This window comes from Salmo salar, chromosome 09, assembly GCF_965601325.2.
Source record: "Salmo salar chromosome 09, fSalSal1, whole genome shotgun sequence".
Lineage (NCBI taxonomy): Eukaryota > Metazoa > Chordata > Actinopteri > Salmoniformes > Salmonidae > Salmo > Salmo salar.
Genome location: NC_138299.1, coordinates 123,692,000 through 123,719,483, shown reverse-complemented (window position 1 = coordinate 123,719,483; position 27,484 = coordinate 123,692,000). Strand labels below are relative to the sequence as shown.

Below are 27,484 nucleotides of genomic sequence, written 5' to 3'. Positions count from 1 at the left end.
AGCCCCCCGACACATAAACTACTGCAGCATAAATACTGGAGGCTGAGACAGGAGGGATCAGAAGACACTGTGGCCCCATCCGATGATACCCCCGGACAGGGCCAAACTGGCAGGATATAACCCCACCCACTTTGCCAAAGCACAGCCCCCACACCACTAGAGGGATGTCTCCAACCACCAACTTACCGTCCTAAGACAAGGCCGAGTATAGCCCACAACGGTCTCCGCCATGGCACAACCCAAGGGGAGGGGGGGGGGGCGCCAACCCAGACAGGAAGACCGCGTCAGTGACTCAACCCACTCAAGTGACGCACCGCTCCCATGGACGGCATGGAAGAACACCAGTAAGCCAGTGACTCAGCCCCTGTAATAGGGTTAGAGGCAGAGAATCCCAGTGGAAAGAGGGGAACCGGCAAGGCAGAGACAGCAAGGGCGGTTCGTTGCTCCAGCCTTTCCGTTCACCTTCACACTCCTGGGCCGGACTATACTTAATCAATTCTTAGTTATCTGTACCCATGGCTGTCTCATTATTGTGATCTATAGATCACTGAAGGAGTGAAACCCACTCTGTCAGAGCTGGAGAAGTTTGAGGACCAGCCAGAAGGCATTGATCTGGAGGTGGTGACTGAAACCGCAGGTAACAGCCACTTCTAAAGCATGCTCAGGTTATACGAGATTTGGTATTTACTTTCTGGTTTTCATTTATGTGTATCTGCTTTTGTAAGAGACATGTCTTATGTGACCACAGGTAAAGAGCGTGAGCACAACCTCCAGGCCGGGGACAACGTGGAGGTGTGTGAAGGGGAGCTGATCAACTTGCAGGGCAAGATCCTGAGTGTGGATGGCAACAAGATCACCATCATGCCCAAGCATGAGGACCTGAAGGTAATGACAAGCACCAAGCAGACAATGACATTGGGAGGACATTTCAGATTTGTCCTCCTAGAGTTGGGCCTAAAGTCAAATTGTGTGGAAACAGGTTCACATTGGTTAGAATTGTCAAAACGGTACATAATGTTCTGCTAGTTTTCGGCAGAATTTTGTTCAGATGTTCTCAGGCCCTAAAGTAAGATATTCAGTCTGCTTGTTGTTAAAAACAAGCCAAAGACATTGACCCGGGGTCAAGCGATCACAAACCAGATTCTTGTTTGCATAGGAATAATGTGGTTAGTTATTAGTCAAGCCACAAAAACTGGAATTTAGAGAACTAACTCCCATCACAGCATGATGAAGAAATGGGGCTTCCCAAAAATGTGGGACGGATAGAATTACGAGATAAAAACGTTCACATGAGGCGGCCAGACATTCCCAGACAGTGTTCTGTTCTCATTGGCACTGATACAAAGTAATGGTTTGTTATTGATGTCTGGTCTGTGTGCAGGATCCGCTGGAGTTCCCAGCCCATGAATTGAGGAAGTACTTCCGTATGGGTGACCACGTCAAGGTGATAGCAGGCCGCTACGAGGGCGACACCGGCCTCATCGTACGCGTGGAGGAGAACTTTGTCATCCTCTTCTCTGACCTCACCATGCACGAGGTAAGCAACATCACATTATTGAACTGGGACATCTATTTTTTTAAATAATGATATTTTACATCATTCCTACGTAACTTCAGTGAACCATTATCAATGTTACGGGGGGGTGTGTGTGTGCTCTGCAGTTGAAGGTCCTGCCCCGGGACTTGCAGCTGTGCTCTGAGACGGCATCAGGGGTAGATGCCGGGGGCCAACACGAATGGGGGGAGCTGGTCCAACTGGACCCCCAGACCGTGGGAGTTATTGTCAGGCTGGAGAGAGAGACATTCCAGGTTGGCACTCATATTACTCTTCCCCAAAATACATTTCCACTTAAATGATCAGGTTCAGATTAGGACAAAATAAATGTTATTTTACAAGAGATTGGGTGTGTGGCTTGGAGTCGTTGTTGTGTGCCTGCTGGAGAGATGTTTGGTCCACCATCTGTTCTTGAAATGGGAGCTTGAGTGATTTTGCGCAATTTTAAAATTGGCACAGTGTAATGTCTATTAAATTGAGACAGTCAAGCCTAAATCCCTGAGCGTTCCTTAAGTACTCACACTTATATTCCTCTTCTTCTCCCCAGGTCCTCAACATGCACGGCAAGGTGCTGATGGTGCGTCACCAGGCAGTGAATCGGCGGAAAGACAACCGCTTTGCTGTAGCGCTGGACTCTGAGCAGAACAACATTCACGTCAAAGACATCGTCAAGGTCATCGACGGGCCACACTCGGTAAGATTCACCACAGTTCTGCTTTCTATAGGTCTAAACTCATAAATGTATTTCTCAACTCCAGCTTTAGTAGGGCCCTATAAATTCTGCGATGTGGACAGGAATCACGGAATTAAACAATATTCAAAAATGTATTACATTTAATAGGAAATCAACTAAATGTGTTGAACTTAGATCATTTATTAATTTGCCTAAGATGATCATAATCAAGAACAAAATGCATAAGTGATTCTTAGTTTCCTTCAACTTTCTGAAGAGACAACGTGGAATTGCTTCGGGCTGTGTGCGCGTTTGTCTACCTACCACTTTGTGTAGCCGTTAGTTATCATTAGCATCATCGCTATCTTCTGGTAGATGGAAAGGCTTTCCAAAAAACCTTCTCAATTTAAATGTTAACTACAAAGTAGCCTACCTAGCAGAATAATCATGATTGTTTGCATCAATCCAGTGGTGATTTGTTTAGCAAACTCTGCAGTCACATTTGTGCTATAGAAACACTGCTAACCGAACAAGTCTCTTGCTGGTGTACACTTAAATTTGAAGCGGCTCTACACCCAAAAATGAAAATTCCTTAAATTTTCCCCAGACCTCAAACGTGGTCTCCTGATTTCGTATAAGCCTTGTTGTGGCCTTAGAACATTACAATGTTGTTTTTAAAGGGATTTTGAGACAAAAATGACATCTGAAACCAGGAAAAACAAAACGTTGAATGGAAAAGTAAACGGAATTAGTCTGAACTCAACCCCTATTGACAAAATTGGTAAGTCGGCTTGAAGAGCTTTGACGTACAGTACCAGTCAAAAGTTTGGACACAACTACTCATTCCAGGTTTTTTGGGGGGGGTTGCGAGAATGCGAAGTGTGTGCAAAGCTGTCATCAAGGCAAAGGGTGGCTACTTTGAAGAATCTTCCATATAAAATATATTAGGGATGCACGATATATCGGTGAACATATCGGAATCGGCCGACATTAGCTAAAAATGCCAACATCGGTATTGGCCCGATGTCTAGTTTAACGCCGGTGCATCACTAAAATATATTTTAATTTAACACTTTTGGTTACTACATGATTCCGTATGTGTTATTTCATAGTTTTGATGTCTTCACTATTATTCTACAATGTAAAAAATAAAGAAAAACCTTTGAATGTGTAAGTGTGTCCAAACTTTGGACTGGTACTTTATTTTCATGCACAGAATGGGACTGTATGTTGAGTTTTAGGTCATATTGCTTATCTCTAGCTGTTTTTCTGTTTGCCAAAGGTGCGATTAGCATGTGTATGTTATTAGCATATTAGTGGTGTGGTTTGTTTGCCAGGGGCGTGAGGGAGAGATCCGCCACATTTTCCGAGGCTTTGCCTTCCTGCACTGTAAAAAGCTGGTGGAGAACGGGGGCATGTTCGTCTGCAAGACACGCCACGTAGTGCTGGCCGGGGGCTCCAAGGTCAGTCTCCCATTTAGCTCTCACTGCATCCCATCACTTTCAAGTTTTCCATCTATGCCATCAACTACCTCTTAACCTTCTCCAGTGGGAACCATCAGAGCTGTTGTTGACATTTTGATTCTTCCATTCTTTGGCTATAGCCTCGAGACGTCACCAACTTCACCGTGGGAGGCTTCGCTCCTAAGAGTCCAAGTATCAGCAGCCCCATGCATCCAGGTGGTGGTGGTGAGTGGAGTACAGCTCACAGAGAGCATGCGATCTTAATCCCAATCTCACCCTAAACTGTGTATTACACTGCCTTTTGTTGATTTGTAGACATTAGTGAACAGTTGCTTAGTGCAGGATACAACACTAAATAACAATTATCAGACCACAGGCATTACACAACTCCTGTCCTCTCCTTCAGGCCAGCAGCAGAGGGGTGGTGGAGGAGGTGGACAGATGGGGCGTGGCCGGGGCAGGAGGGACAACGACCTGATTGGACAGACCGTCCACATCTCCCAGGGACCATACAAGGGTAATGCTGTGTAATGCTGGAAACTCGTCTATCACCTCCAAGCTCTCACTTCTCCCACATGCTAAAATCTGATGTAACATACTATTGAAATGATCTCAATAACAGCATTTTTGACACTTAAATGCAACAGCAAAATGTTTTCGAACACTTTTTTTTTTTTTGCAACCTTAATAGCTGTACTTTTAGTTTATTGTTAACCCAGCTTGTTTGCCATTAGCCAATCTGCGTTCTCAATGACTTCAAGGCATGTGAATGCACACAAGTAGGATTTTCTTGCTATGAATGCAGATAAAGGACCGAACCAGGTCACATGTGAACCAGATAGGGTTGTCCTCTGCCATAGAATGAACAATAAACACATTTAGCAGAAGATGCTGTTGCACCGTGGGTGTTGAACTTTCAATACTTGGATCATTCTCAATAGGGAATCTTTTGGCCTAACCCTTGCTATTATTTCCCAGGGTACATTGGAGTGGTGAAGGATGCCACCGAGTCAACAGCCAGAGTGGAGCTGCACTCGACATGCCAGACCATCTCTGTGGACCGACAGCGTCTCACCACAATGTTCGTTCACATCATCAGGGATCTATTACAATGATATATTGTGAACACAGTGATATTAACGCAATAGTTCACCTTTTTAGTGTTAATTACTGTTGACTTGTTTTTGTTACATTCAGGGGAGCCAAGAGGCATGGAGGAATGACTTCCACCCACGGACGCACTCCCATGTACGGTTCCCAGACCCCCATGTACGGGACAGGCTCCCGTACCCCCATGTATGGCTCTCAGACCCCCTTACACGATGGTGAGCGAGACACCCCACCAAGGAAATACCTCTATGGCCCTCAATCAGAATATATATCTATGACCTGCAATATAACTATTCTCATTGTGGTGATCCTTGTTCCCCACAGGGAGCCGTACACCTCACTACGGCTCGCAGACCCCGCTGCATGATGGGAGCAGGACGCCGGGGCAGAGCGGAGCGTGGGACCCCAACAACCCCAACACACCGTCCAGGTAGGCTACATGTGGGGAAAAAACTAAATGTGGGAAAGTGCCTCAGCATTCTATGGTTGATAAGGGTTTCTTTGCCTGGTCAAGAGTTGTCAAAGTTAATACAGCTATTTTTCTGTACTTTCTACAGATCCTGAAAATGTTTTCCTAATAGGATAACTTTGGAAACAGCCTTTAACCTGTTCCTCTTGTTTCAGGGCGGACGATGACTTTGAGTTTGGTTATGATGACGAGCCCTCGCCGTCCCCTCAGGGCTACGGGGGCACGCCTAACCCCCAGACCCCTGGCTACCCAGAGGTGCCCTCGCCCCAGGTCAATCCCCAGTACAACCCCCAGACCCCAGGCACCCCAGCCATGTGAGTCTCACACACACACACACACATGGTATTCCATTGTCTGTTTGCTCTCTTTTTCAATGTCTCTAGGCCCCTTTTACAGTGACGACCAACTGCTCAAGGTGGGTTTGATTCTCTCCGTCCTAGCCAAGTCCACTGACTGTGTGTGTTCCTCAGGTACAACACTGAACAGTACTCGCCATACACTGCCCCCTCCCCACAGGGCTCGTACCAACCCAGCCCCAGTCCCCAGAGCTACCATCAGGTGGCCCCCAGCCCAGTGGGCTACCAGAACACACACTCACCAGCCAGCTACCACCCCACCCCCTCACCCATGGCATACCAGGTAAGACCCACCACGCTTCACATATGTTTTTTTTTGCCACTTAGTAGGACTGATGTTGATTTTTAATTTTACTTGTCTGAAAGCTCAAGTCACTTGTCCCAAAAAAAGACAAATGGTCTGTAACACCATTTCTACATCATTGTATGATGCCCGGAACTACTTTAAAAAAGAAAATCCATTACTGTCTTTTTACCATGGAGAAAAGATAGAAAAATGTAGGCTACACTCTGCCCATTGGCCTCTTTGCATATTCAAGCCTGTCTCAAAATACAACACTGCCCCTTTAAGGCTCTCCTGGAGGATGGTGGGCCACCCTTGGTAGCCTATAAAAATATTGAAACAATTACAACCTAGTACTTTGTCTATATAAAATAACCTGTGGTGAGTTATTCACAAAACTCAATGAACAAATAAGGTTTTATATGTAAGATGGTTAAATAAAGAGCAGAATTATTGATTATATTATTTGTACTCTGGTCCTATAAGAGCTCTTTGTTTCTTCCCACGAGCCGGGACAAATTCACACTCATTCTTAAGTTTAATAAATGTATATTGTGTCTGTGGCAGGCTTACAATGATGGCAAAAAACAACATTTGAGAGGGGTGCTAGAGGGGGTACGTTGCTGGAGGTTGATTGTTTGAAAGGGTACTGGACTATAAAAAGTTGTGGAACCACCAATAGAACATAAGAGGTGCTGGTTTCAATGACACATGAATAGTTTATAAATGTTGAGGGAATTATTTTCTATGGTTGTGTTTTGGCTAGGCTAAGCTTCTTTGAAACAAGACGTGTCATAAAATGACAAAACAGGTTTTGAAGAATTCAGTTTATGGTTAAACAGTTTTATAAATGCTGACTGCATCTGCTCAGATTAAAGGTGGGTGACGTATTCCAATGTTGGCTTCTCTGATCAAATTCTCATCTGAGTAATTGTTTGATAGTGTAGATTACATTTTTTTTTACTTAGTTTACAAAACATTAAGAACACTTTCCCTGACAGACTGACCAGGTGAAAGCTATGATCCCTTATTGATGTCACAATCAGTGTAAATGAACGGGAGAAGGATTTTTAAGCCTTGAAAAAATCGAGACATGGATTACGTGTGTGCCATTTTAAGGGTGAATGGGAATGAATAAACATGTAAGTGCCTTTGAATGGGGTATGGTAGTAGGTGCCAGGCGCACCGGTTTGTGTCGCTCAACCGTTTTTCACGCTCAACCGTTTCCCGTGTGTATCAAGAATGGTCCACCACCCAAAGGACACCCAGCCAACTTGACAACTGTGTGAAGCTTTGGAGTCAACATGGGCCAGCATCCCTGTGGAACGCTTTTGACACCTTGTAGAGTCCATGCCCTGACCAATTGAGGCTAGGGGGAGGAGGGGGGGTACAACTCAAAATGAGGAAGGTGTTCCTAATGTTGGGTATACTTAGTGTATATTCTTGTCCATTTTATTTATAAAAATAAAATGTTTTACTTGTTCTGGACAAGCGTTAATGTCGAGCCCTGCCACACACTTCATATTATTTCCCAGACATATGTCTTTCTCTTTAAGGGTGTTGCAATACGCTGTTTTAGCTTTCAGTGTGATGTGTTGCCTTTCATACTAGTAAGACTTAGTGCTGTTGGTTTATACAATGTTACCCTTCCCCAGATCTGTGATGTGGGGGAAAAGTTTTACAATCAAACACGTTTGGAGGCTAATCTGCTAAATTCATCAGAACCTCCGTAGGCGCAACGTTAATCTCCGAGCTGCTTCTCATAACCATTGTTATTGAAGTTGCTCTTAAAAATGCTCGTTATTTACTGACTGTGTCAGCTATTGTAGTGGTCCAGATGCTTTGTTGCCCTTTTGGCACTGTTAGGTTCTTATTTTTCAGAGTAAATAACCCACGGACACTAGAGAAGCTTTAACCAAGTTTATTCTTCCCAAAGGTTCTGTACAGCTGAAAACGGACAGCTAAACATTTCAGACATCACAGTTTATATGCATCCTACTTAAGACACTCCTCTTTACAGTTTATGGCTCCACAGGAAAGAAGGTGACCAGATAGCAACCCGGATTACTCCCTTAAGGGGAACTGACCTCACCCCTCACCTCCTGATCCACAGATATCCATCTGTCTTCCCTATATCAACACATCGCTCTCCTCTCCTCCATCAAACACATTCCAAAGCCTTCTGGCTTTTTACAAACGCTTTCTATTCAAGGCTTTGTCTCTATCTATTTAATATCTCAATGTTCAAAGTTTAGCCGATTTCCAACAGCACCTTATACTCAGTTCTCCGCTAAACATAGAATCAAGATTTCTATCTATCTTTTTGAACGCCGGTAACTCCCAGGACGAAGTTGACTACAAATACAAAGTTGCCAATGTCTTCACAAATGTTTCAAACAAGTGAAAGTTAGAAAAAGATGTTTAAAATGCAAACTGGGATGACTGCGTTAAAAGATAAATACAGTAGGCTACCTAGGCCTGTATTTTGAAATCAATTTCATGTTCTAATTTTAGGCTACTGTAGTCTAGGCTTATGTAGTTATTGCGTCAATATACAGGGCATTCGGAAAGTATTCAGATCCCTTCCCTTTTTCACATTTCCTTAAATTGACAGTGCATGTCAGAGCAAAAACCAAGCCATGAGGTTGAAGGAATTGTCCGTAGAGCTCTGAGACAGGATTGTGTCGAGGCACAGATCTGGGGAAGGGTACCAAAACATTTCTGAAGCATTGAAGAACCCCAAGAACACAGTGGCCTTCGTCATTCTTAAATGGAAAAAGTTTAGAACTACCAAGTAGTCATTCTTAAATGGAAGAAGTTTAGAACTACCAACTCTTCCTAGATCTGGCCGCCCGGCCAAACTGGGCAATCGGGAGAAGGGCCTTGGTCAAGGAGGTGAGCAAGAACCCGATGGTCACTCTGACAGTGCTCCAGAGTTCCTCTGTGTAGATGGTTGTCCTTCTGGAAGGTTCTCCCATCACTGTAGCACTTCACCAATCAGGCCTTTATGGTAGAGTGGCCAGACGGAAGCCACTCCTCAGTTAAAGGCACATGACAGCCTGCTTGGAGTTTGCCAGAAGGCACCTAAAGACTCTCAAACCATGAAAAGCAAGATTATCTGATGAAACCAAGATTGAACTCTTTGGCCTGAATGACAAGCACCGCATCTGGAGGAAACCTGGCACCATCCCTACGGTGAAGCATGGTGGAAGCATCATGCTGTGGGGATGTTTTTCAGTGGCATGGACTGGGAGACTAGTCAGGGTCACGGGAAAGATGAACGGAGTACAAAGATGTCCTCGAAGAAAACCTGCTCCAGAGCGTTAAGGGCCTCAGACTGGGGTGACGGTTCACCTTCCAACAGGACAATGACCCTAAGCACACAGCCAAGACAACGCAGGCGTGGCTTCAGGACAAGTCTCTGAATGTCCTTGAGGGGCCTGAACTTGAACCTGGCAGAGCTTGTTAGGTTCTGCAAAGAAGAATGGGAGAAACTCTCCAAATACAGGTGTGCCAAGCTTGTAGCGTCATGCCCAAGAAGACTCGAGGCTGTAATCGCTGCCAAAGGTGCTTCAACAAAGTACTGAGTTAAGGGTCTGAATACTTAAGTAAATGTGATATTTCCAGAGGGTTTATTTTTTACATTTGCAAACATTTCTAAACCTACTATGTCATTATGGGGTATCATAGATTGATGAGGGGAAAAAAACGATTTAATCCATTTTAGAATAAGGCTGTAACATAACAAAATGTGGAAAAAGTCAAAGGGTCTGAATACTTTCCGAATGCACTGTGTATGTGTAACACCGTGCACAATGATATACCAAATATGTGATTTAGTGTTTTGTTGTAGAATAAGCCGCCTCAATAGGCCTGTTAGCATCTATAGGTGATCATATAATTATGTTACATTAAAAGGAAAAATCGTCACTGTGTTTTAACGACGCGTCATTCCAACAAGAGCTGAAGATTAACGTGTTTCTCAAAACACCATGCAGAAAGAACATTCGCTTAAATACGTTTTGCGTCATCATATTGATGTGACACTTTGCTTCTCGAAAGTCCAAAATCTTGACTACTGGCATGCAAAACATTTTGGGACTGTATTAACAGTGGACTAATGAAAAATACCCAAATATATTTTTGAAGTGTTTTCCTTTTTAAGGTGTCTAAATAAAGATTTGAAAAGAGTGCTGATCAGAGAGCTGCATTGCCTTTCTTTTGGTCCCATTGGTATGTACACGTGCTTCAACAACTAAGCGAACATTCTCTCTGTGTGGTGTTTTGGCTGTTGTCAGAACGATGCATCGTTGAAACACTTTCAAATCTAAGTTCCATCGGCCTGATCTTTGTTTTCTCCTGTCGTCCCACCCCAGGCCAGTCCGAGCCCCAGCCCGGTAGGCTACAGCCCCATGACCCCCGGCGCCCCCTCCCCTGGCGGCTACAACCCCCACACCCCAGGCTCCAACATCGACCAGACCTCCTGCGACTGGGTCACCACCGACATCCTGGTGCGCGTTAAGGACACCTTCCTGGACAGCCAGGTGGTTAACCAGACGGGCGTCATCCGCAGTGTCACGGTGAGTAGCAAAGACCCCACCACTCCTCCACGTACCTAGATGCTACAGGGGTGAAGAAAGGCTCTCATGGATTAAATTCTACTTTGTTACCCAAGTTTCCTGTCTGGTTTGAAATGGAGGGAACATTACTTTGCCTTTTAGGGAAAAAGAGTTGTATAGAAATGTTGATTTGTCTCCCATAACCAAAATGGTATGTAGTCATTTGAGTAGAAATGAACTCTGGATTCCTGACAGTAACGGCTCCTTTTTGGCCTGTAGATGGAAGAAAGGAGACACTGCCAAGATGGAGCAACACAGTTGTCGTATCTTGGGTAGATTGAGGGGAACAAAAACAATTTAATACATTTTAGAATAAGGCTGTAACATAACAATGTGGAAAAAGTCAAGGGGTCTGAATACTTTCTGAATGCACTGTATATGTGTAACGTCCGTGACCAATGATATACCAAATGTTGGGTATATGCTGTATCATCCCTCATATTTGGTCTCCCATTGCCTTTTGATGTAACCAATACAAACCATACAGAATGGGGGAATATATATTTTTTTTATGCCTAATGGTAAAGACATGTATTTTAATGGTAAAAATGTATTACCTTTTTTTAATGTGACGTGAACACAACCTGTCGTGTTTTCATCTGACTGTCAAATCACCTCAAAAAGTAGGCTACCTGCACAAGTTCATCCATTCCAAAATAATTCCAGTATCCAAACAGTGCACCTAACATTTAATGAACAGAAAGAAACATTTTACATAACATCAGTGTAATGACACTGTTGTAACTTGCATTAATTGATGCTGATAAATGGACTTTTTTTTTTGTAAAAAGAAAAATCGACACCTGAAAAGGGGCTGAAATACAGCCATCTGAGTCTCCTGAGTTTGCTAGCAAAAGCTCAAGACCATGAGAGAGGCAGAGTAAAGAGATTACTGCGACTGAAACAACTTGAAACTGTCACTGGTTTAAACCATGACGGAGAGGTGGGGAAGTTCGCTTCATTCGGAATAAGCTTTTATTTTATATATTTACCGCTGTAGCAGGACAAAATAGCATTTTATGGCTCAGTTGGTAGAGCATGGCGCCTGCACCACCACGAGTTGTGGGTTCGATTCCCAGGGCCCCCCATTTGTAAAATGTGTGGTGTGTGGTGTGGTGTGTGTGTTGTGTGTGTAGAAAAAGCCCATGGAGTTGGTGGAATACGAGGAGCCATTCGTAAGCACCAATACGCCTGTGTGGAATGTCAGAGATGGCGGGCCAGAGCCACAGTGCCCAAAATGGCAGATTTACCCCCTGCTCGCTTGCACCTCCTCAAACCACCCTTCTGGTCAACAGGAGTGGATTGCTTTGGCCCCTTGATGATCAAGTTAGGTCGTCGAGTGGAAAAGCGCTGGGGCATTCTATTCAAATGTTTGACCACTAGATGTGTCCACCTGGACCTACTGGAGAGTTTGGATACTGAAGCGTTCCTCATGGCCCTACGGCGGTTTATCTCCCGACGGGGGAAACCCTACGAGATCCTGGCTGACAGAGGCACAAACTTCAAGGCAGGAGAAGCCAGGTTAGAGGAAGCCTTCCAAGCCATGGAACCCAGCCTCCAGGATCAGCTGATGGACCAACAAATCTCATTCAAATTTAACCCTCCAGGAGCTCCTCATTTTGGGGGAACATGGGAGCGAGAGATCAAATCTGTAAAGACGGCCTTACGAGTTGTACTGGGGGACCAAACTGTCTTGCGGACTTTCCTGATAGAGGTGGAAGGGATTCTGAACTCCAAACCCTTGGGATATCTCTCTGCAGACATCGCTGACCCCGATCCGGTTACACCGAATATGCTCTTGATGGGACGCCGAGATGCATCACTTCCTCAAGCCATGTACGCTGATACCAACCTCGTTGGCAGGCGCCGGTGGCGACACAGCCAGATCTTGGCTGACCATTTCTGGGCCCGACTCATTCGGGATTACCTACCAAGTCTACAGCACAGAGGGAAATGGAGGAGAGAAATGGCCAGCCTGGAAACTGGCCAAGTCGTAATGATGGTGGACCCTCAGCTGCCTCGAGCCTCCTGGCCTGTGGGCCGTATCACTAAGATCATGCCTGGGACCGATGGTCGTGTTAGATCGGTGGAGATCCAGGTAAAGAACCGGACATATATCCGGCCAGTTGCCCGACTAATTCCTCTCCCTGAGATGACAGAGGACGGGGAGCAATGAGCCTTTTTTGAGGAGTGTGGAAATTAACCAATTTCCGGGGTGGCTGTAGAAAAAGCCCATGGAGTTGGTGGAATAATCCTTTAATTCATTGCCACTTACTCAGCTGGGCCAGGGGCACTTTAATTAGGTCAGGTGGAAATGTCCGACAGATCTCCACTCCATAAAAGGAGGATCACCATCGCCTGATCGCGCTGCTTTCTCTTCCTTCACTCTGTCAAATCCAGAAGTTCTGTGCGTCCATGAATCCACGTAAGTCCACCGACTCTGTTACCTTTCATCTGAACTATCTGTTGCGATCGGGAGAGTGGGCCATCAGTTGTTGTTTGAAGTTATTATCGCGTGGCTTGGAGCGCACGCTTCAAACATTTTGTCTAATGTGAATGGTCAATGATTCCGGCCCTACGGATCATAATAGGACAATTATGCAATTGGTATAGTTAATATGTAATGAAATTCCGTGTACACATGAAGACACTTGAAAGGGTAAAATAAGAAAGTAATTGTTTGTTGAACTGATCGGCTCTGATATACAACTAATGGCGATTTATAGATTGAATAACCGATCACTGTTTGTATTATTCTTTCATGATTTATGATAAATAGTTACGAGCCTAAATTACTCACCGACGATTCCTATTGACTTATTAATTAACTGGATTGTTGAATTCCCTAAATGATAACAATGAATGATTGTTATGATTAGATCTTTGTGATGACGGATTTCATTGGATACACGTTATTCTGTTTCCTTTATTATGCAGCACAGACTACTCAGTAAATATACCACTTTATGGTTAAAGGAATTCCTGCCTCAGTCTCATCCATTCCTCTGTCACCTGACCCGTGACCACCTGTTCATCCTCACTGTCAGTCATCCTACCTGTCCAGCTACCCACACAGATTCTACTAATCTTTGTGTGTGTGGTGTGTGTGTGTGTGTGTGTTAAGTCGCTTTGGATAAAAGTTTTTGCTAAATTGCTTATTTTTATTATGCTAGAAACCAATAGAATAGTTAAATTAGAGCCCCCCCCCCCAAGTTGGAGTTTTGTTGAATTTAAGGGATCTTGTCTTATTTCCCCCCCACTTTTACTAGTCTTACCTATGTGTTACGTTGGCAAGTTTGTTCTATCAAACACAACATGAACGTGCTGAGCCAAGTACTCCCATCATTGACCTGATGCGTCTTCTCCTTCCTCAGGGTGGCATGTGCTCCGTCTTCCTCCAGGACACAGAGAAGGTGGTGAGCATCTCCAGTGAACACCTGGAGCCTGTCACCCCAACTAAGAACAACAAGGTAAGGCTGTTTCTCACCACAGCACCTCTTCACTGGACTCAGAGCTCTGTGGACAGATGCATGGTTCTTTGGGTTCATAAGGCTCTGGCTGCTCTTGGTGTGTCATCTGTTGTCTGTGGTGCCTCTCTCCAGGTGAAGGTGATTCTAGGGGAGGACCGCGAGGCCACGGGGATTCTACTGAGTATTGACGGGGACGACGGCATCGTCAGGATGGAGCTGGATGACCAGCTGAAGATTCTCAACCTCCGCTTCCTGGGCAAGCTGGAGCTCTGAGCCATCACACCCCAACCTCACGCCCACAACACGCCCTCACTGCAAAGCAGCGTCACTCAAAACAAGCAGAATATGTGCCCCCGTGTTCACTATCAAAGATTAAAATTGTCCGTAAAAAATTTTTTCAGTCAAACTTGTGCTGTTAGTGAACTCCCATTGGTTTTTAGTGCTCTGTGGTTGTAATTTCTGTCTATGCTTTACTTTTTTGTTATAGAAACTACCTTTTGGTTATGTGTGTACAGTGTCAATTAAATGTTAACTGTTGCGCTGTGTCTTAGATAAACATTTTGTATATACGCAACAATAAGGTGCTTTAAAATACTCATTTATTTTGCCTACAAAATGTATATTTGGACTCACCAAAAGCATGTTTGCAAAAGAAAAATACTTAAAGGACATAAAGTGCCTGCGTATGACATGAGTGCCTTAAATGTAATCTGTGTCAGATGTGAGCCCTGCAATTCAAGAACTTGCTTATCATTAGGTTAAGCCAGCAGGCATGGCAGCCCCGTCTGTGGTGAAGGCAGACATAACACTAGTCACATGGCTGGTGTGGGCGGTCGTGTTTTATAGGGAAGTAAAAGACAGGGGAGTCCTGTGGACAGGGGTGCCCAGGAAAGGTGTGCCAGAGCTGGGTAGGTTCTGGTTCAGCTCCCTGGTCCTCTTTGTGATGACATCCAAGGGTGAGGTTTTGAGACAGAGGGATCTTCACCTGGACCAATACTTCTCGTCCCTGAGGGAAGTGATGGGGGATTCCATTTACATGCCCACAAATAAACTGTTTCTCTACATCTGCAAAATCTTGGAAGCATCAATGCCACTGCCAAATTACACCAAAGGCAAACAGAACTCTCAAGTGGTTATAATGTGTGGTTTGATACAATACCACAGTGACTCTAGCTTGGTTCCAGATTTGTTTTTGCACTTGCCTACTCCAAACAGTTTGGCATGACACAGTGACAAGGAGCTGGCATGATGGAGCAGACAGGCACTCAGGCTAGGGATTGTTACCTAGCTGTTAGCTTACCTTTTCATCATTTATACACTGAATCTGGACGTTGGGGTCATCTCCAATGACTGGGGCCAGAGCATGGTTGACTTTATCGTACTGAACAGATGGCAGAACAATGCAGTAACTGAATTCAAGTTTCATCATCCATGTAAACTTAAGTTCAATTTTATAAGATCCTACTGAAACCCATGCTGCAAAAAGCCTTCAATGTAGTTTTTTTAAATTTTACCTTTATTTAACTAGGCAAGTCAGTTAAGAACAAATACTTATTTTCAATGGCACCCTAGGTTAACTACCTTGTTCAGGGGCAGAACAACAGATTTGTACTTTGTCAGCTCAGGGATTTGAACTTGCAACCTTTCAGTTACTAGTCCAACACTCTAACCACTAGGCTACGCTGCCACCCCATGTCTCAGTCTGTACATCCAGATAATGGTACATGAAAAGCATTGTAGTTTAGTTTCTGTAAAGCCCACAATGCATGCCTATAGATGTCTCTTAACCCTTCCCCAAGGTGATAGTGACTACCTACTGGATAAGACTGGTTACAGGAGGGCTTTATGCCTGCGTCCTCCAAGGCTCTGAATAACGGGCGGAGAACAGGTAGCTTAGCCAGGATAAAAGCCGTCAACAAGAGGTTTGACTATGTGTAATGGTGAAACAGGCAGGTTAGGTTTGTGAATGTGAACAGTGGGTCTGACCGGTCAATATCGAAGCGCCCGCGTAGTTTCAGACATATCTGGAAGTAACGCAAGGGAGAGTTCATGCCCTCCACACAAGCAGCACAAGAGCCATGTTTGATCCATTCATCTTTCCTGTTGTAGAAACACAGGGACATTCAGTGACACGCTCTGCTATGCAGCTCTAACACCTTTTATTCTGTGAACCGGAATACAGTAATAACTTTTATTCTGTGGGGACCTCTGAACCTTTCCAGTCAATCTAACAGAGAAAATTATGTATTGCATTTGGAAAGTATTCAGACCCCTTAACTTTTTCCACATTTTGTTACGCTACAGCCTCATTCTAAAATGGATCAAATTATTTTTCCCCTGTTCACTCAACACACAATACCCCATAATAACACAGCGAAAACATTATTTGAGCAATTTGTGTAAATGTAAAAAGAAAAATACCTTATTTACATAAGTATTCAGGCCCTTTGCTATGAGACTCAAAATTGTGCTCAGGTGCATCCTGTTTCCATTGATCATCATTGAGATGTTATCAACAACTTGATTGGAATCCACCTGTGGTAAATTCAATTGATTGGACATGATTTGGAAAGACACAAACCTGTCTAAATTTATTTTTCCTTTATTTAAGTAGGCAACTTGATTGGAATCCACCTGTGGTAAATTCAATTGATTGGACATGATTTGGAAAGACACAAACCTAAATTTATTTTTCCTTTATTTAACTAGGCAACAAATTCTTATTTTCAATGACAGCCTAGGAATAGTGGGTTAATTGCCTTGTTCAGGGGCAGAACAACAGATTTGTACCTTGTCAGCTCAGGGATTTGAACTTGCAACCTAGCAGTTACTAGTCCAACACTCTAACCACTAGGCTACCCTGCCACCCCAAATAAGGTCCCACAGTTGACAATGTATGTCAGAGCAAAAACCAAGCCATGAGGTCGAAGGAATTGTCCGTAGAGCTCCGAGACAGGATTGTGTCAAGGCACAGATCTGGGGAAGGGTACCAAAACATTTCTGCAGCATTGAAGGTCCACAAGAACACAGTGGCCTCCATCATTCTTAAATTGAAGAAGTTTGGAACCACCAATACTCTTCCTAGAGCTAGCCGCCCGGCCAAACTGATCAATCGAGTGAAAAGGGCCTTGGTCAGGAAGGTGACCAAGAACCCGATGGTCACTCTGACAGAGCTCCAGAGTTCCTCTGTGGAGATGGGAGAACCTTCCAGAAGGACAACCATCTCTGCAGTACTCCACCAATCAGGGATTTATGGTAGGTAGAGTGGTCAGAGAAGCCACTAAAGGACATATCTGGAAGTACCATGATAAACAAGATAGAATTATTTTGCCTGAATGCCAAGCGTCACATCTGGAGGAAACCTGGCACTATCCCTACGGTGAAGCATGGTGATGGCAGCATCATGCTGTGTGGATGTTTTTCAGGGACTGGGAGACTAGTCAGGATTGAGGGAAAGATGAACAGAGCAAAGTACAGAGCGATCCTTGATGAAAACCTGCTCCAGAGCGCTCAGGACCTCAGACTGGGGTGAAGGTTCACCTTCCAATGGGACAATGACCCTGAGCACACAGCCAAGACAACGCAGGAGTGGCATCGGGACAAGTCTGAATCTCCTTAAGTGGCCCAGCCAGTGCCTGGACTTGAACCAATCCAATATCTCTGGAGAGACCTGAAAATAGCTGTGCAGAGACACTCCCCATCCAACCTGACAGAGCTTGAGAGGATTTGTAGAGAAGAATGGGCGAAACTCTCCAAATACAGGTGTGCCAAGCTTGTAGCGTCATACCCAAGAAGACTCGAGGCTGTAATCACTGCCAAAGGTGCTTCCGCCAAGTACTGAGTAAAGCGTCTGAATACTTATGTAAATGTGATATTTCTTTTTTTATTATTTTGAATACATTTGAAAAAAAATCTAGAAACCTGTTGGTGCTTTATCATTATGGGATATTGTGTGTAGATTGATGAGGGGGAAAAAACTATTGAATACATTTTAGAATAAGTTTGTAATGTAACAAAATGTGGAAAAGTCAAGGGGTCTGAATCATTTCTGAATGCCCTGTATATTAGAGACAGATGGTGGAACAGGTAGTGTAAAAGTTGAAGAAACAAATTTGGTAAGTAGACCTTTTACCTGGGTTGGAGTCAATTCGAATTGAAGCCAGTCAATTCAGGAAGGAAATTGACATTCCAGTTCAATCATTTAAAAAAGGCCATCTCTTTTTAAATGACTTCTCAATAAACTGAAAAGGAGAAGCTACGTATGTGAAACATGTACTTCAATTGTAAATTGACCCCCATCCTGCCTCTTACCAGAAGAGAAAACTGGATTGGGTCTTGAGTAGGGATGGCCAAAGTTGAGAGAGTTCAGGGTCCAGTTCCTGAAAGAAAGAGGGATGTCTTCTGAACACACAGATTCTTCATTGTCCTTCAATGGTGACTGTAACCAGAGACATGTTTTACCTTGAGGTCAGAGTGGAATATTGGCCAGCAGAGACAACATGTATGAGCTTTCAAAGGCCTAGGTCAAAAAAACGAAAAGTGATCAGATATGAATTGTCATTCTCATTCAGTTTATTAAGATCAGTCAAAAGGTTTTATTCTGATGGGGAATTACAAAAATTAATGGGTATATATAATTCATTTTTTACCACAGTCCATGGATAGTCCAGGTCTGGATGTTTGGAGGTATTCTGCATTGTGATGAATTCTTTAGACCCTGTGCAGAGTTAGAGTGAGTTAGAATAACAAGAATGGGTGATTGATGACGATGAGGATGATGAGGTGCTATGGAGAAGAGGTTGAACTCACCAAACAGAAGCTCCCAGGCCACTGCAGAGTAAACTTCAAACACTGCCATGTACAGAACCTGGGAGAGATAGAAGGATTCTGTATCCTCATGCCCAAGACTATTTCATATTTCAACATAACAGTACATCACACTCACGATAGATGCACATTTAGGCTGGGTTTCTGTACAGCACTTTGTGACATCAGCTGATGTAAGAAGGGCTTTATAAATACATTTGATTGATTTGATTGACATGCAACTATACTTGTCCCAAAAGATGGTATTATAGTCAAAAATAAACATGTACTATAGAAGTTGAAAATAACTAGACTTAAATGGAAAAGTCCAACTTCTGCACTTGATCGATCTACATTTCACTGTTGGATTGAAGTATTTACAATGCAAGATCGCAATCTTACTTTTCCTGCTGGTCTGTTATCCAGTGGTCAGACTCCATGGTGACGGTAAGGACAGTCAGCAAGGCCACCATGAGCAGCACTGGTGAAAGCATATTGATGCTAGTCTAGGAGTGTGTGACATAAATATATTGGCTACAATTGCATGTGAAAAAAAGTGTGAAGTATGTTGTTCTCATAAACATTAAAGAAACTGCAAACTAGTCAATTCATAGAAATGTCATAACAAATGATGTGCTAACATCTTGTGTTAGATGCCAGTTGAAGAGGTATTGTACATTTCACATGTGCATGCCTTACTGTTGAGTCAGGGCTTGTCTACACTTTGCTAAATCTTACTATCTTTGTTTACATCTCTAACTACAAACAAGTACAGCTAGAGCCATACACGTATGCCTATAAACATCAACAACGTGCACAAACCCTATAGAACAACTATAACAAATGTGTTTTGAGACTTACCAGAGAGAGTGACTGATCATGTGTGACTGATCTACAATGACAGTTCCCTGCTAATGTGAGAAAAATGCTTAACCAAAACTCTCTGTTTGCCTGATCTCATGATCACAGCTGGGGAGAGGTTAGACAACAGACTCAGTTCCTCTTTCTGAGGACCTCAACACAGAAATGAAACTAAGAGTGTCTAGCTTTGAGACTCTTTTAGAATATTATTCACACAACTGGAAGATGGACGGTGTGCGCTGAAAACAAGTGAATGCATTAGAACGACGCAAATACAGGAATGAGATCTCCTAACTACAAACTGTCAATGAGCAGCATACAATTTCCACATACATTTTTTTCATTTGAATTCAAATAAACATATGTATATTTAATGATGTGTGAGAGCAGAAATCAATGTGAACAACGGCTACCAAAGAAGCAATTGTAGACCATTGGAGGGAAGGCTTGAGCAGAGTTTGTACTCTCCTGGTGACCATAGTTTGGCTCCCATTCAGAAATGCTGCAATATGTGACTGCGCCCTTGAACAGGCCACGGCTAGACAAGCAGCAAGAGGCTTCACACTGAGTACACCCTCCACCATGAATCACCTACTGGTAAAAAAATAACACTTTTTCAAAATGTTTCTGTTCTCTTTGCTGCCAGTAGTAATCTCAATCATAAAAAGAGTTTAAATATTATTTATAGATTCTTGGATCTTATTTGGAAAGAGAAGTACAGTTGGACTGACCTTTGTACCACCTTTTATTAATGTGGAGAGTAGAAGGCAAAATTTGTAGTGATATCTGTCTTCCTGATTACTTGTTGCTAAGTATTAAATAAACAAATACATTCCAGTGTGTGTGGGGGATAAGTTAGACGGACTATGGCCTCAAATAACCTGTTGCAGGCCTCGTCTCTGCCCCGGTGGTCGACTGAGAGTAAGGCCAGCATATAAGCCACTTTAGATAGTAAAACAAGAAGGGTGGTCCCAGGAGATTCTGATGTCATTCTAGAGAAATGCAGTTACAGGGATATATTACTATCTGTCTAGATGATCTCTCTGTGAGGTCGTACTGGACTCATATTGTCATTCAGACGAAAATGGAATACAAAACTGAGTCTTATTGATCTTTTAAAATATGTAGTTTACAAGCTCCTACTGAGAGGTCATATCGTTTTAACTACATCCCTCTCTCTTCTCGGTGAGGTGAGGTGGAAAAATGCGATGGTATATTAGTCTTGTATATTTTTATTGATTCACATTTCCTCTATCGGTCCTTTATGATTTCTCTAAGCAAACTGTGCCGTGTCCACATATAGCTTACACATACGTACGCACACACGTATACACACACACACACATGGAATTCAGTTCAAGGGGAAGGGTTTAATGTTCCTCTCTCCCTCCATCTAATTGGTTGAGGTCACAGGTTGAGTGGCAGTCATTGGCTGGCAGCAATGCCAGTTCTCGCCCTGCTGGTTCAGGCCCCCAATTTGACCTTGGTAGATATTACACTGTGGCACAGTTCTCTTAAAGGGACAGAACCCAAGTCAACACAAGTATACGAAATGGTCTTCAATGAAATTAAAAGGTTTTGCCGGTGATAGTAAAAAGTAGTAAGAGATTGACCTCACAGAGAATGTTTACCTGATACCAAGACCAATAGATTAAAAACTTGAAAAGAGATGACTTTCTTTCAGAACACAAGTCCCCAGTGATGAAATAGTCCTGTTATAATATACATAATGGGTCAGAACCAATGGTATGGGTTGACCCTGATTTTCAACTGATTATCTAATTGACAATAATGGTTAAATACCGGTATGCACTTGACAGTGTCCTTTTACAGAATATCGAAAGAATATCGCTCTGATTTCATATTTCATTAGGAGTGACAGATTATCTGTCAAAGGAAGTTGAATCTCTGCCTTGTTAACAGAGAAGGCTTTTGGTTGGTTTTTGTATCTTGGAGGATGTTGATTTAATCAAGCATATTTGATGTGACAACCCAGCTGTCTTTGATACTAGCATCACTTTGGATGGAAAGCGTATCTAAGATGCCAAAATTGTATATTCACTCAGAAGGTCTAAAACATAGTGAAGAAGGTGATACACACTTCAAAGTCTGGATAATTTCCCCCCTGCATGCTGTTGAAAGAAAAGAAAAAGGAACGTTTGCGACTGTCTCATTTTTTTGTGTATGCAAACCACTCAAAATGTCTAAAACAGTTAGAAGGGGGTACTTCCTCTCATAGCCAAGACTGTATACAATAACAGTTGTTGTCATGACGAACACTATTTCAACGGCGAGGGAAGTAAGAGTAACCCAAAGAGTATTCCATAGCTCTTTCCTCTTACAGAAAACAACAGGCTAGTATCACATCCCTCCAAAAGTGAAAGTAGAAAAACAGGTGTTGAATCAAAAAGGTAAATGCCACCCTATTTAATGTTATTATCAAATGATTTATTCTACTAGAAACACTATGAAAACAGCACCTAGCCTCAGCCGCTCAGTCAGCATGTCCCATCAAGAATCCAACCAATTTGTTTTGCACATTTGGCTGTAAGGGATGCAAAGGAATGTTTTGGTATAAACCCTGTATTTTCAATCTAGCTTTCACATCCTTTGTAACATGGGTGATTTTGTGACTGTGATCCTTTCAGAAGCTGCCCCGGCTGGCTACCAGAGCCTTCAGCACAACAACCAAACAGATGAAGAACAAGGTGCCAGATCATCAGAAGATATTCCAGGTGAGCATGACATCATTAGGACACCTGGATGAGAAACAATCCCAAACAAGAAAACCAGAGGCGTCTTAATAACAGTGTATTTAGATGATTATTGGCGGTCAACAATGTCAACAAGATGTGATTTTGGCAGCAGACAAAAGTCATCTTTATCACAACGTTCATCAGTGTCTGCAGAACATGTTAAATCAAGTACTTTAGAGCAACATTGACCTGATTGGGATCTACTGTGTGTGTCATGTTGCAAGATTGATGAATCGCCTGAGATCTACCATTGTTGGTTGGCACCTCAGAGGGGATAATTGTTCTGTTCTTCAGATTAGTGGTCTGGAATGCAATTCAGTCTGGTTTTATCATATCACAAAGTTATTTTTGGCTTACAATAAAAGCCTCCAATGATTCATGATCATGAATAGGTATTTGAACCCTGACTTTGGTTGCAGGCGGACAACGGCTTGCCAGTCCACATCAAGGGAGGGACCACTGATGTCCTTCTCTACCGTCTAACAATGACCATCACCCTCGCAGGTACCTGTTACATTCCTCCGTCAACACACTCTGTACATTTGGAGTATTGTGGTGCTGGTTTTCTATGCCGTATCACATATGTTCTAATCATTGTGTCTTTCTGTTCTTTCCAGGCACTGGATACTCCTTATTCTGGATTCTATGTGCCTGTCAGCCTAAGGGCAAATGAGGAAGCCCTGCTAATGCATGTGTTTATTGTTTGAATCAATTCCACTTTATGAACTTCTGTCATGGTACAATTTCTGTACAGAATAAATCTCTCCATTATGCCTCTGTCTCAAGGCAAGCCTGAATGTCAGTCAGTGTGTAAATGTTAACCACCAAATATTTCCCTCTATCACCCATGTGTTAATTCACTTAACCTCAGTGAAAATATCTATTCCTGCCACTCTGTGTTCAATCAGAGAAATGAAGGAACATTTCACACGGAACAAGCTTTGGAAATATCCCTGTGTTATATGGCCGTAGATAGCAACAAGAGGTGTGACTATTTGAATCAGTAACATCATTTAGCTTTTTGTACTGATGCTTGAAATATGAAAATCAGTTTCAAAATATACTACACCCAAATACCAACAGGGTTATTTAATTAAAGATTCCATGTTTCTGACAAAAAGATGCATAGATTTGAGAAATATATTTTGGCACACATTAGTTCAATGCTATCCAGTCAGTCACAAACTGACCCTTTCATTACTCTGGGTCAAAATGTAGACATTAGTTTTGTTGGACTGTCATTCTCTCTAAATCAAATATATTGAATCACAATTATAGCAAAGCTTAAGTTTTCACGGCCTTTTCTCCTCATGAGCAACTCAGTAAAGGAATGATATAATTTACAAAAATATTTATTTGTAGAAATATTGTATCACTTTCATACTCGTATGTATAGTTCTCATGTTCCGTGTAATTGGACAACGACTGCTACATCTAGAGACTTATTGCAGTCAAGTCTTGTAAGTTACAAGGAAGAGTGAACTTCAAGTATCGGGTATCGGTTTCCCTTCATAAAAGCTTATGTTTGCCCTTGTAAAAACGAACCCAATTCAAACTGTAGGTTCTGCAACAACAACAAATTATTAAATTACATTTTACTGTATTATATAAAAGCAGTTACTATGTAATTATACATTAGGCCTATAGTGCAGTTATACTTTGGTACATGATCCCCATACTCCAGTATACAGTAAACATATTAAGTTACAGCATATTAGTCAGTCATTTAAGGTATTTAGTGTTAGTCATCCAGTTAAAAGAATCAGTAATATAGTTATATTTCCCTGCAGAAGCCTTGTTTCTACCATGGAGGGATGAGTATACACAAAGTGGGCTACATCTCTGAACGGTCAGTTGACCCAATGCAACCACTCTAGCTAGCGCAGGAAGCGAATGCTCATCTTGTGGTCGATGTTAACCTTCTCCAGGGACTGTAGGGAAAAAGAATAGACCGACAAATGGTGGAATTGGTATATTACATCACAATCAAATACAGCATTATGCAGCCACTGAATATGAGAGGATAGGCAAAATACTGTCATCGTACAATGTACAGTATGCTGTTTGACTACAGAAATGGCCAGCATAATTTTCTATGTGTATGACTTAGTATTCTGGGTGCACTGTGCTGCAATGGCTCATGTTGATATGTCATTGTTAGAGCTCTTCCTGGTGGTACCTTGCGGAACTCCTCAAAGGAGATGGCATCATCCTTGTCCAGGTCAGCCTCCTGGATGGTGCGGTCGGCAATGCTCTCTAGCTGCTCCTCCGTCACCTGCATCTCCAGCATGGACCGCAGCACCTGTACATCCCAAACCCATTGGAGAATGGGCTTCATTCTATAGGATCCTCAAATTCAAATCCCGACCTTGAAGCCAGTTCCACTGCTTGTTTTCATTGTTCCCTTCTAATCAGGGACTGATTTAGACCAGGGACAACAGGTGGGTGCAATTCATTATCAGGTAGAACAGAAAACTAGCAGGCTCCGGACCTCATAGTGTAAGATTTGAATACCTCTGGTATAGGGTGTAGGCATTTTAGCCATCAATTGCTGGGGCATACCAGACCTGGTTTACAACAAAGAAACAATTTGCATCACTAACTATTGGTGGTATATTGTGTTGCTCACCATACAGAGTATTATTGTCAGTAAAGCCAACAGTTATTACAGACCTGTAGAAGCTCTGCTCTGGAGATTTTGCCATCCTTGTCCTGGTCATATAGTTGGAAAGCAACTAAAAGGAAAGAGAAAAATCAGGGAAGAACTGACTGAGTTGAATTTGATTGCTAAAATCTATTTTGAGTCAACCACAAAAAAAAAAAAAATCTGACAGAGGACTCACACTTGAGTTTACTGGTCCTACTGTTGACAGGTTCAGGCATACTGGGATCTTTGGGACGTTTTTCGTCCGCAGGCCGGAAGTGGGCCAGGATCCTCACAAAGGAGTGGAAGTCCACCGTTTCCTGTCTGAGAGAGATATTCTTTTAAGACGAGAACCCACTTACATTCCAAAAGTACAGGGTACATGGACATTTTATTTAAAAAATAAAAATAAATGGTGCACAGAATCAACTGAAGTTGAATAAATATTTAGTCTTGTTGATTGTGCTCTGTTGTTTTAAGGAGACCTACAAAAAGAATGGACTTTTCTATTACAGCTGAAAATTGACATTAACCTTCATTGGTGAGGTTATCAAGTCAATAATGTTACTCAAACATGTAAGAAATGTTGTTCTATACCCTGGAGAGAAGAAAGCCCCAATGATCCGATCCCCGATGGGGTTCATCGCCAACCTATTAATGGCTCCAAAATCCTGTGGGCTTCACAGTAATGGGGATAAAACAAAGACAAGACATTCAGACATAAGTTATTCTGAAATGCACTGTTTTAGTCAACTCCATAAAGCTGACATGGTCCCACCACTTACCGGAGATGGCCTGTCTTCTCCTTGTCCAATGCTTCGAAGCGGTCATAAAGTCGAACAATGTGTGCAGGGGTGACTATGATAAAGAGAAAACAAGAGAACCATAGATTCATGCTATTAGTAATGGGGCAGGACTGTGGCCACCAAATAATTTAATCAATATATGCAATAACCATATAGAGGCCAGTTCATTGCTCTGGATACCACTCAAGCAAACACTCCATGAATTATTCAAGCATTTATAAAAGTAGCTTAAAGGCCAAATTATTAATTTACCTACAACTTCTCAAAGCCATATGTATTTGTCAATATAACTCTGTTGAAAGCTTAGACATCCAATACTGTATTTGGTTGGGTAAGACGCATGCTTATTTTGGTCAGCCAAAGTTGCGCGCGCAATTTGCGCATCTGTCAAGCATCAATCTTATGGTTGCAAAAGCGATTCATAATTTCCACGCATTTCAACTTATCTGCGCTTTAAAACTTTGATGAAAAAATACAATAGAATCAAAAGAAAAGCTGGGCTCCATACAGCTGTCACAATAACGTCTATAATGAAATCCGTTATACGCCCACTCAACGATTTGTCTTCGAATTTGGCATAAACTATAAAGTCATTGTATAATCATGACAATCTCAATACATTTTTTATAATAGCCTAAATTACAGTCCTACCCATCGGAGAACTTACAACCCGTTTCTTGCATTAATTCTTCGACGTTTGGAATTTTTGACAGGGTGGAGTTTGTCGAGCCCATTTCCACAGAAAAAAAACAATAACATCTGATTCACTCGATAAATAAACGTCAGATCCCGGAACTTCAAATTTTCCTGTTAACTTCCCATTGCCTGTTGTTTAGAAATGATAAACGAGTGTAGCTATGAAATAAACGTTAGTATCCTCGACTAGAGCAAGGGTTTATTGAACGTCAAGTCAGGCAGTTCAGGGCTAATGACAGACATCATATCTACCCAACGGAAGTTCAACCAAGGGGTTCAAATGACCAATGGGGTCGTGATTTATATGTTTTCAAGAACACACATTCAAATTCAGTCTGTTCCTAAAACAGATCTCCAAGAATGATATAGAATTCTATCCATAGCCTGGATTTACTATCCAACATGGATAGCATTATATATAGCAAAGTGGATCTTTGATTAATATACGTAAACGTAACCTTTATTTAACTAGGCAAGTCAGTGAAGAACAAATTATTTGTTCTTGGCCAATTGTGCACCACCCTATAGGACTCCCTATCACAGCCATGTGATACAGCCTGGATTCAAACCATGGACTGTAGTGATGCCTCTTGCACTGAGATGCAGCACATTACACCGCTGCGCCACTCGGGAGGCCTTATATCATCCCTAATAGCTTGCTACCAACATAATGGAACCTTTAACCTAATGATTATAATAGGCTACTAGCCTGTATACTCCCGTATAGCCCGACCATCACTATACTGTCCAATACAATGTATTACATGCAAATCAAACATGCTTTGCAGACGCTGTTATAGTGGTCCTTTGACACTAGATGGCACCATCCCTTTCAGATAGCAAGGAAACAGAGGCTACTACTGAGTAGGACAACGTGTGCATTGTGAGTAGTCTAGTTATAGTATGGGTCAGCTCTG

At 42.6% G+C, this 27,484-nt stretch overlaps 4 protein-coding genes across 7 annotated transcripts in view; 2 read left to right on the top strand and 2 right to left on the bottom strand.

The window, feature by feature from the left end:
* The window catches only part of LOC106612680 (transcription elongation factor SPT5), a 28,454-nt gene extending 13,918 nt beyond the window's left edge, over positions 1-14,536 (top strand). For 2 of the 3 annotated variants that reach the window (XM_082956186.1, XM_082956185.1), the window contains 16 exons: positions 544-637; positions 749-885; positions 1,382-1,537; positions 1,663-1,809; positions 2,103-2,249; positions 3,566-3,691; positions 3,832-3,916; positions 4,098-4,208; positions 4,670-4,772; positions 4,889-5,016; positions 5,126-5,231; positions 5,426-5,584; positions 5,741-5,909; positions 10,286-10,489; positions 13,903-13,998; positions 14,131-14,536. In XM_082956186.1, the coding sequence (XP_082812312.1) occupies positions 544-637; positions 749-885; positions 1,382-1,537; positions 1,663-1,809; positions 2,103-2,249; positions 3,566-3,691; positions 3,832-3,916; positions 4,098-4,208; positions 4,670-4,772; positions 4,889-5,016; positions 5,126-5,231; positions 5,426-5,584; positions 5,741-5,909; positions 10,286-10,489; positions 13,903-13,998; positions 14,131-14,271 (2,109 nt within the window). In that variant the 3' untranslated portion in view covers positions 14,272-14,536. Of the gene's footprint in view, positions 1-543; positions 638-748; positions 886-1,381; positions 1,538-1,662; positions 1,810-2,102; positions 2,250-3,565; positions 3,692-3,831; positions 3,917-4,097; positions 4,209-4,669; positions 4,773-4,888; positions 5,017-5,125; positions 5,232-5,425; positions 5,585-5,740; positions 5,910-10,285; positions 10,490-11,664; positions 12,954-13,902; positions 13,999-14,130 lie in introns of all 3 variants that reach the window. The other variant, XR_014378874.1, reaches the window with a different exon arrangement.
* Positions 14,537-14,581: 45 nt separating this feature from the next.
* rnaset2l (ribonuclease T2, like) lies at positions 14,582-19,711 on the bottom strand. Its single transcript, NM_001140972.1, has 10 exons — positions 19,666-19,711; positions 19,207-19,310; positions 18,808-18,865; positions 18,648-18,715; positions 18,460-18,517; positions 18,310-18,377; positions 15,985-16,098; positions 15,816-15,864; positions 15,299-15,379; positions 14,582-15,004 (listed from the first exon to the last, which is right to left on the bottom strand). Exons 2-10 carry the CDS (start codon positions 19,296-19,298, stop codon positions 14,807-14,809), a joined length of 786 nt encoding a protein of 261 aa, NP_001134444.1. The 5' UTR covers positions 19,299-19,310; positions 19,666-19,711; the 3' UTR covers positions 14,582-14,806.
* Positions 19,712-19,862: 151 nt separating this feature from the next.
* Positions 19,863-23,194, top strand: cox7a1 (cytochrome c oxidase subunit 7A1). Its single transcript, XM_014214087.3, has 4 exons — positions 19,863-20,262; positions 22,314-22,400; positions 22,841-22,925; positions 23,039-23,194. Exons 1-4 carry the CDS (start codon positions 20,248-20,250, stop codon positions 23,092-23,094), a joined length of 243 nt encoding a protein of 80 aa, XP_014069562.2. The 5' UTR covers positions 19,863-20,247; the 3' UTR covers positions 23,095-23,194.
* Positions 23,105-26,823, bottom strand: chp2 (calcineurin-like EF-hand protein 2). Of its 2 annotated transcripts, none has more exons than XM_014213712.3 (7): positions 26,539-26,823; positions 25,851-25,923; positions 25,663-25,743; positions 25,265-25,389; positions 25,095-25,156; positions 24,601-24,723; positions 23,105-24,352 (listed from the first exon to the last, which is right to left on the bottom strand). In XM_014213712.3, the coding sequence occupies exons 1-7, from the start codon at positions 26,603-26,605 to the stop codon at positions 24,299-24,301; spliced, it is 585 nt and encodes a 194-aa protein (XP_014069187.2). In that variant the 5' UTR covers positions 26,606-26,823; the 3' UTR covers positions 23,105-24,298.
* Positions 26,824-27,484: the final 661 nt, after the last annotated feature.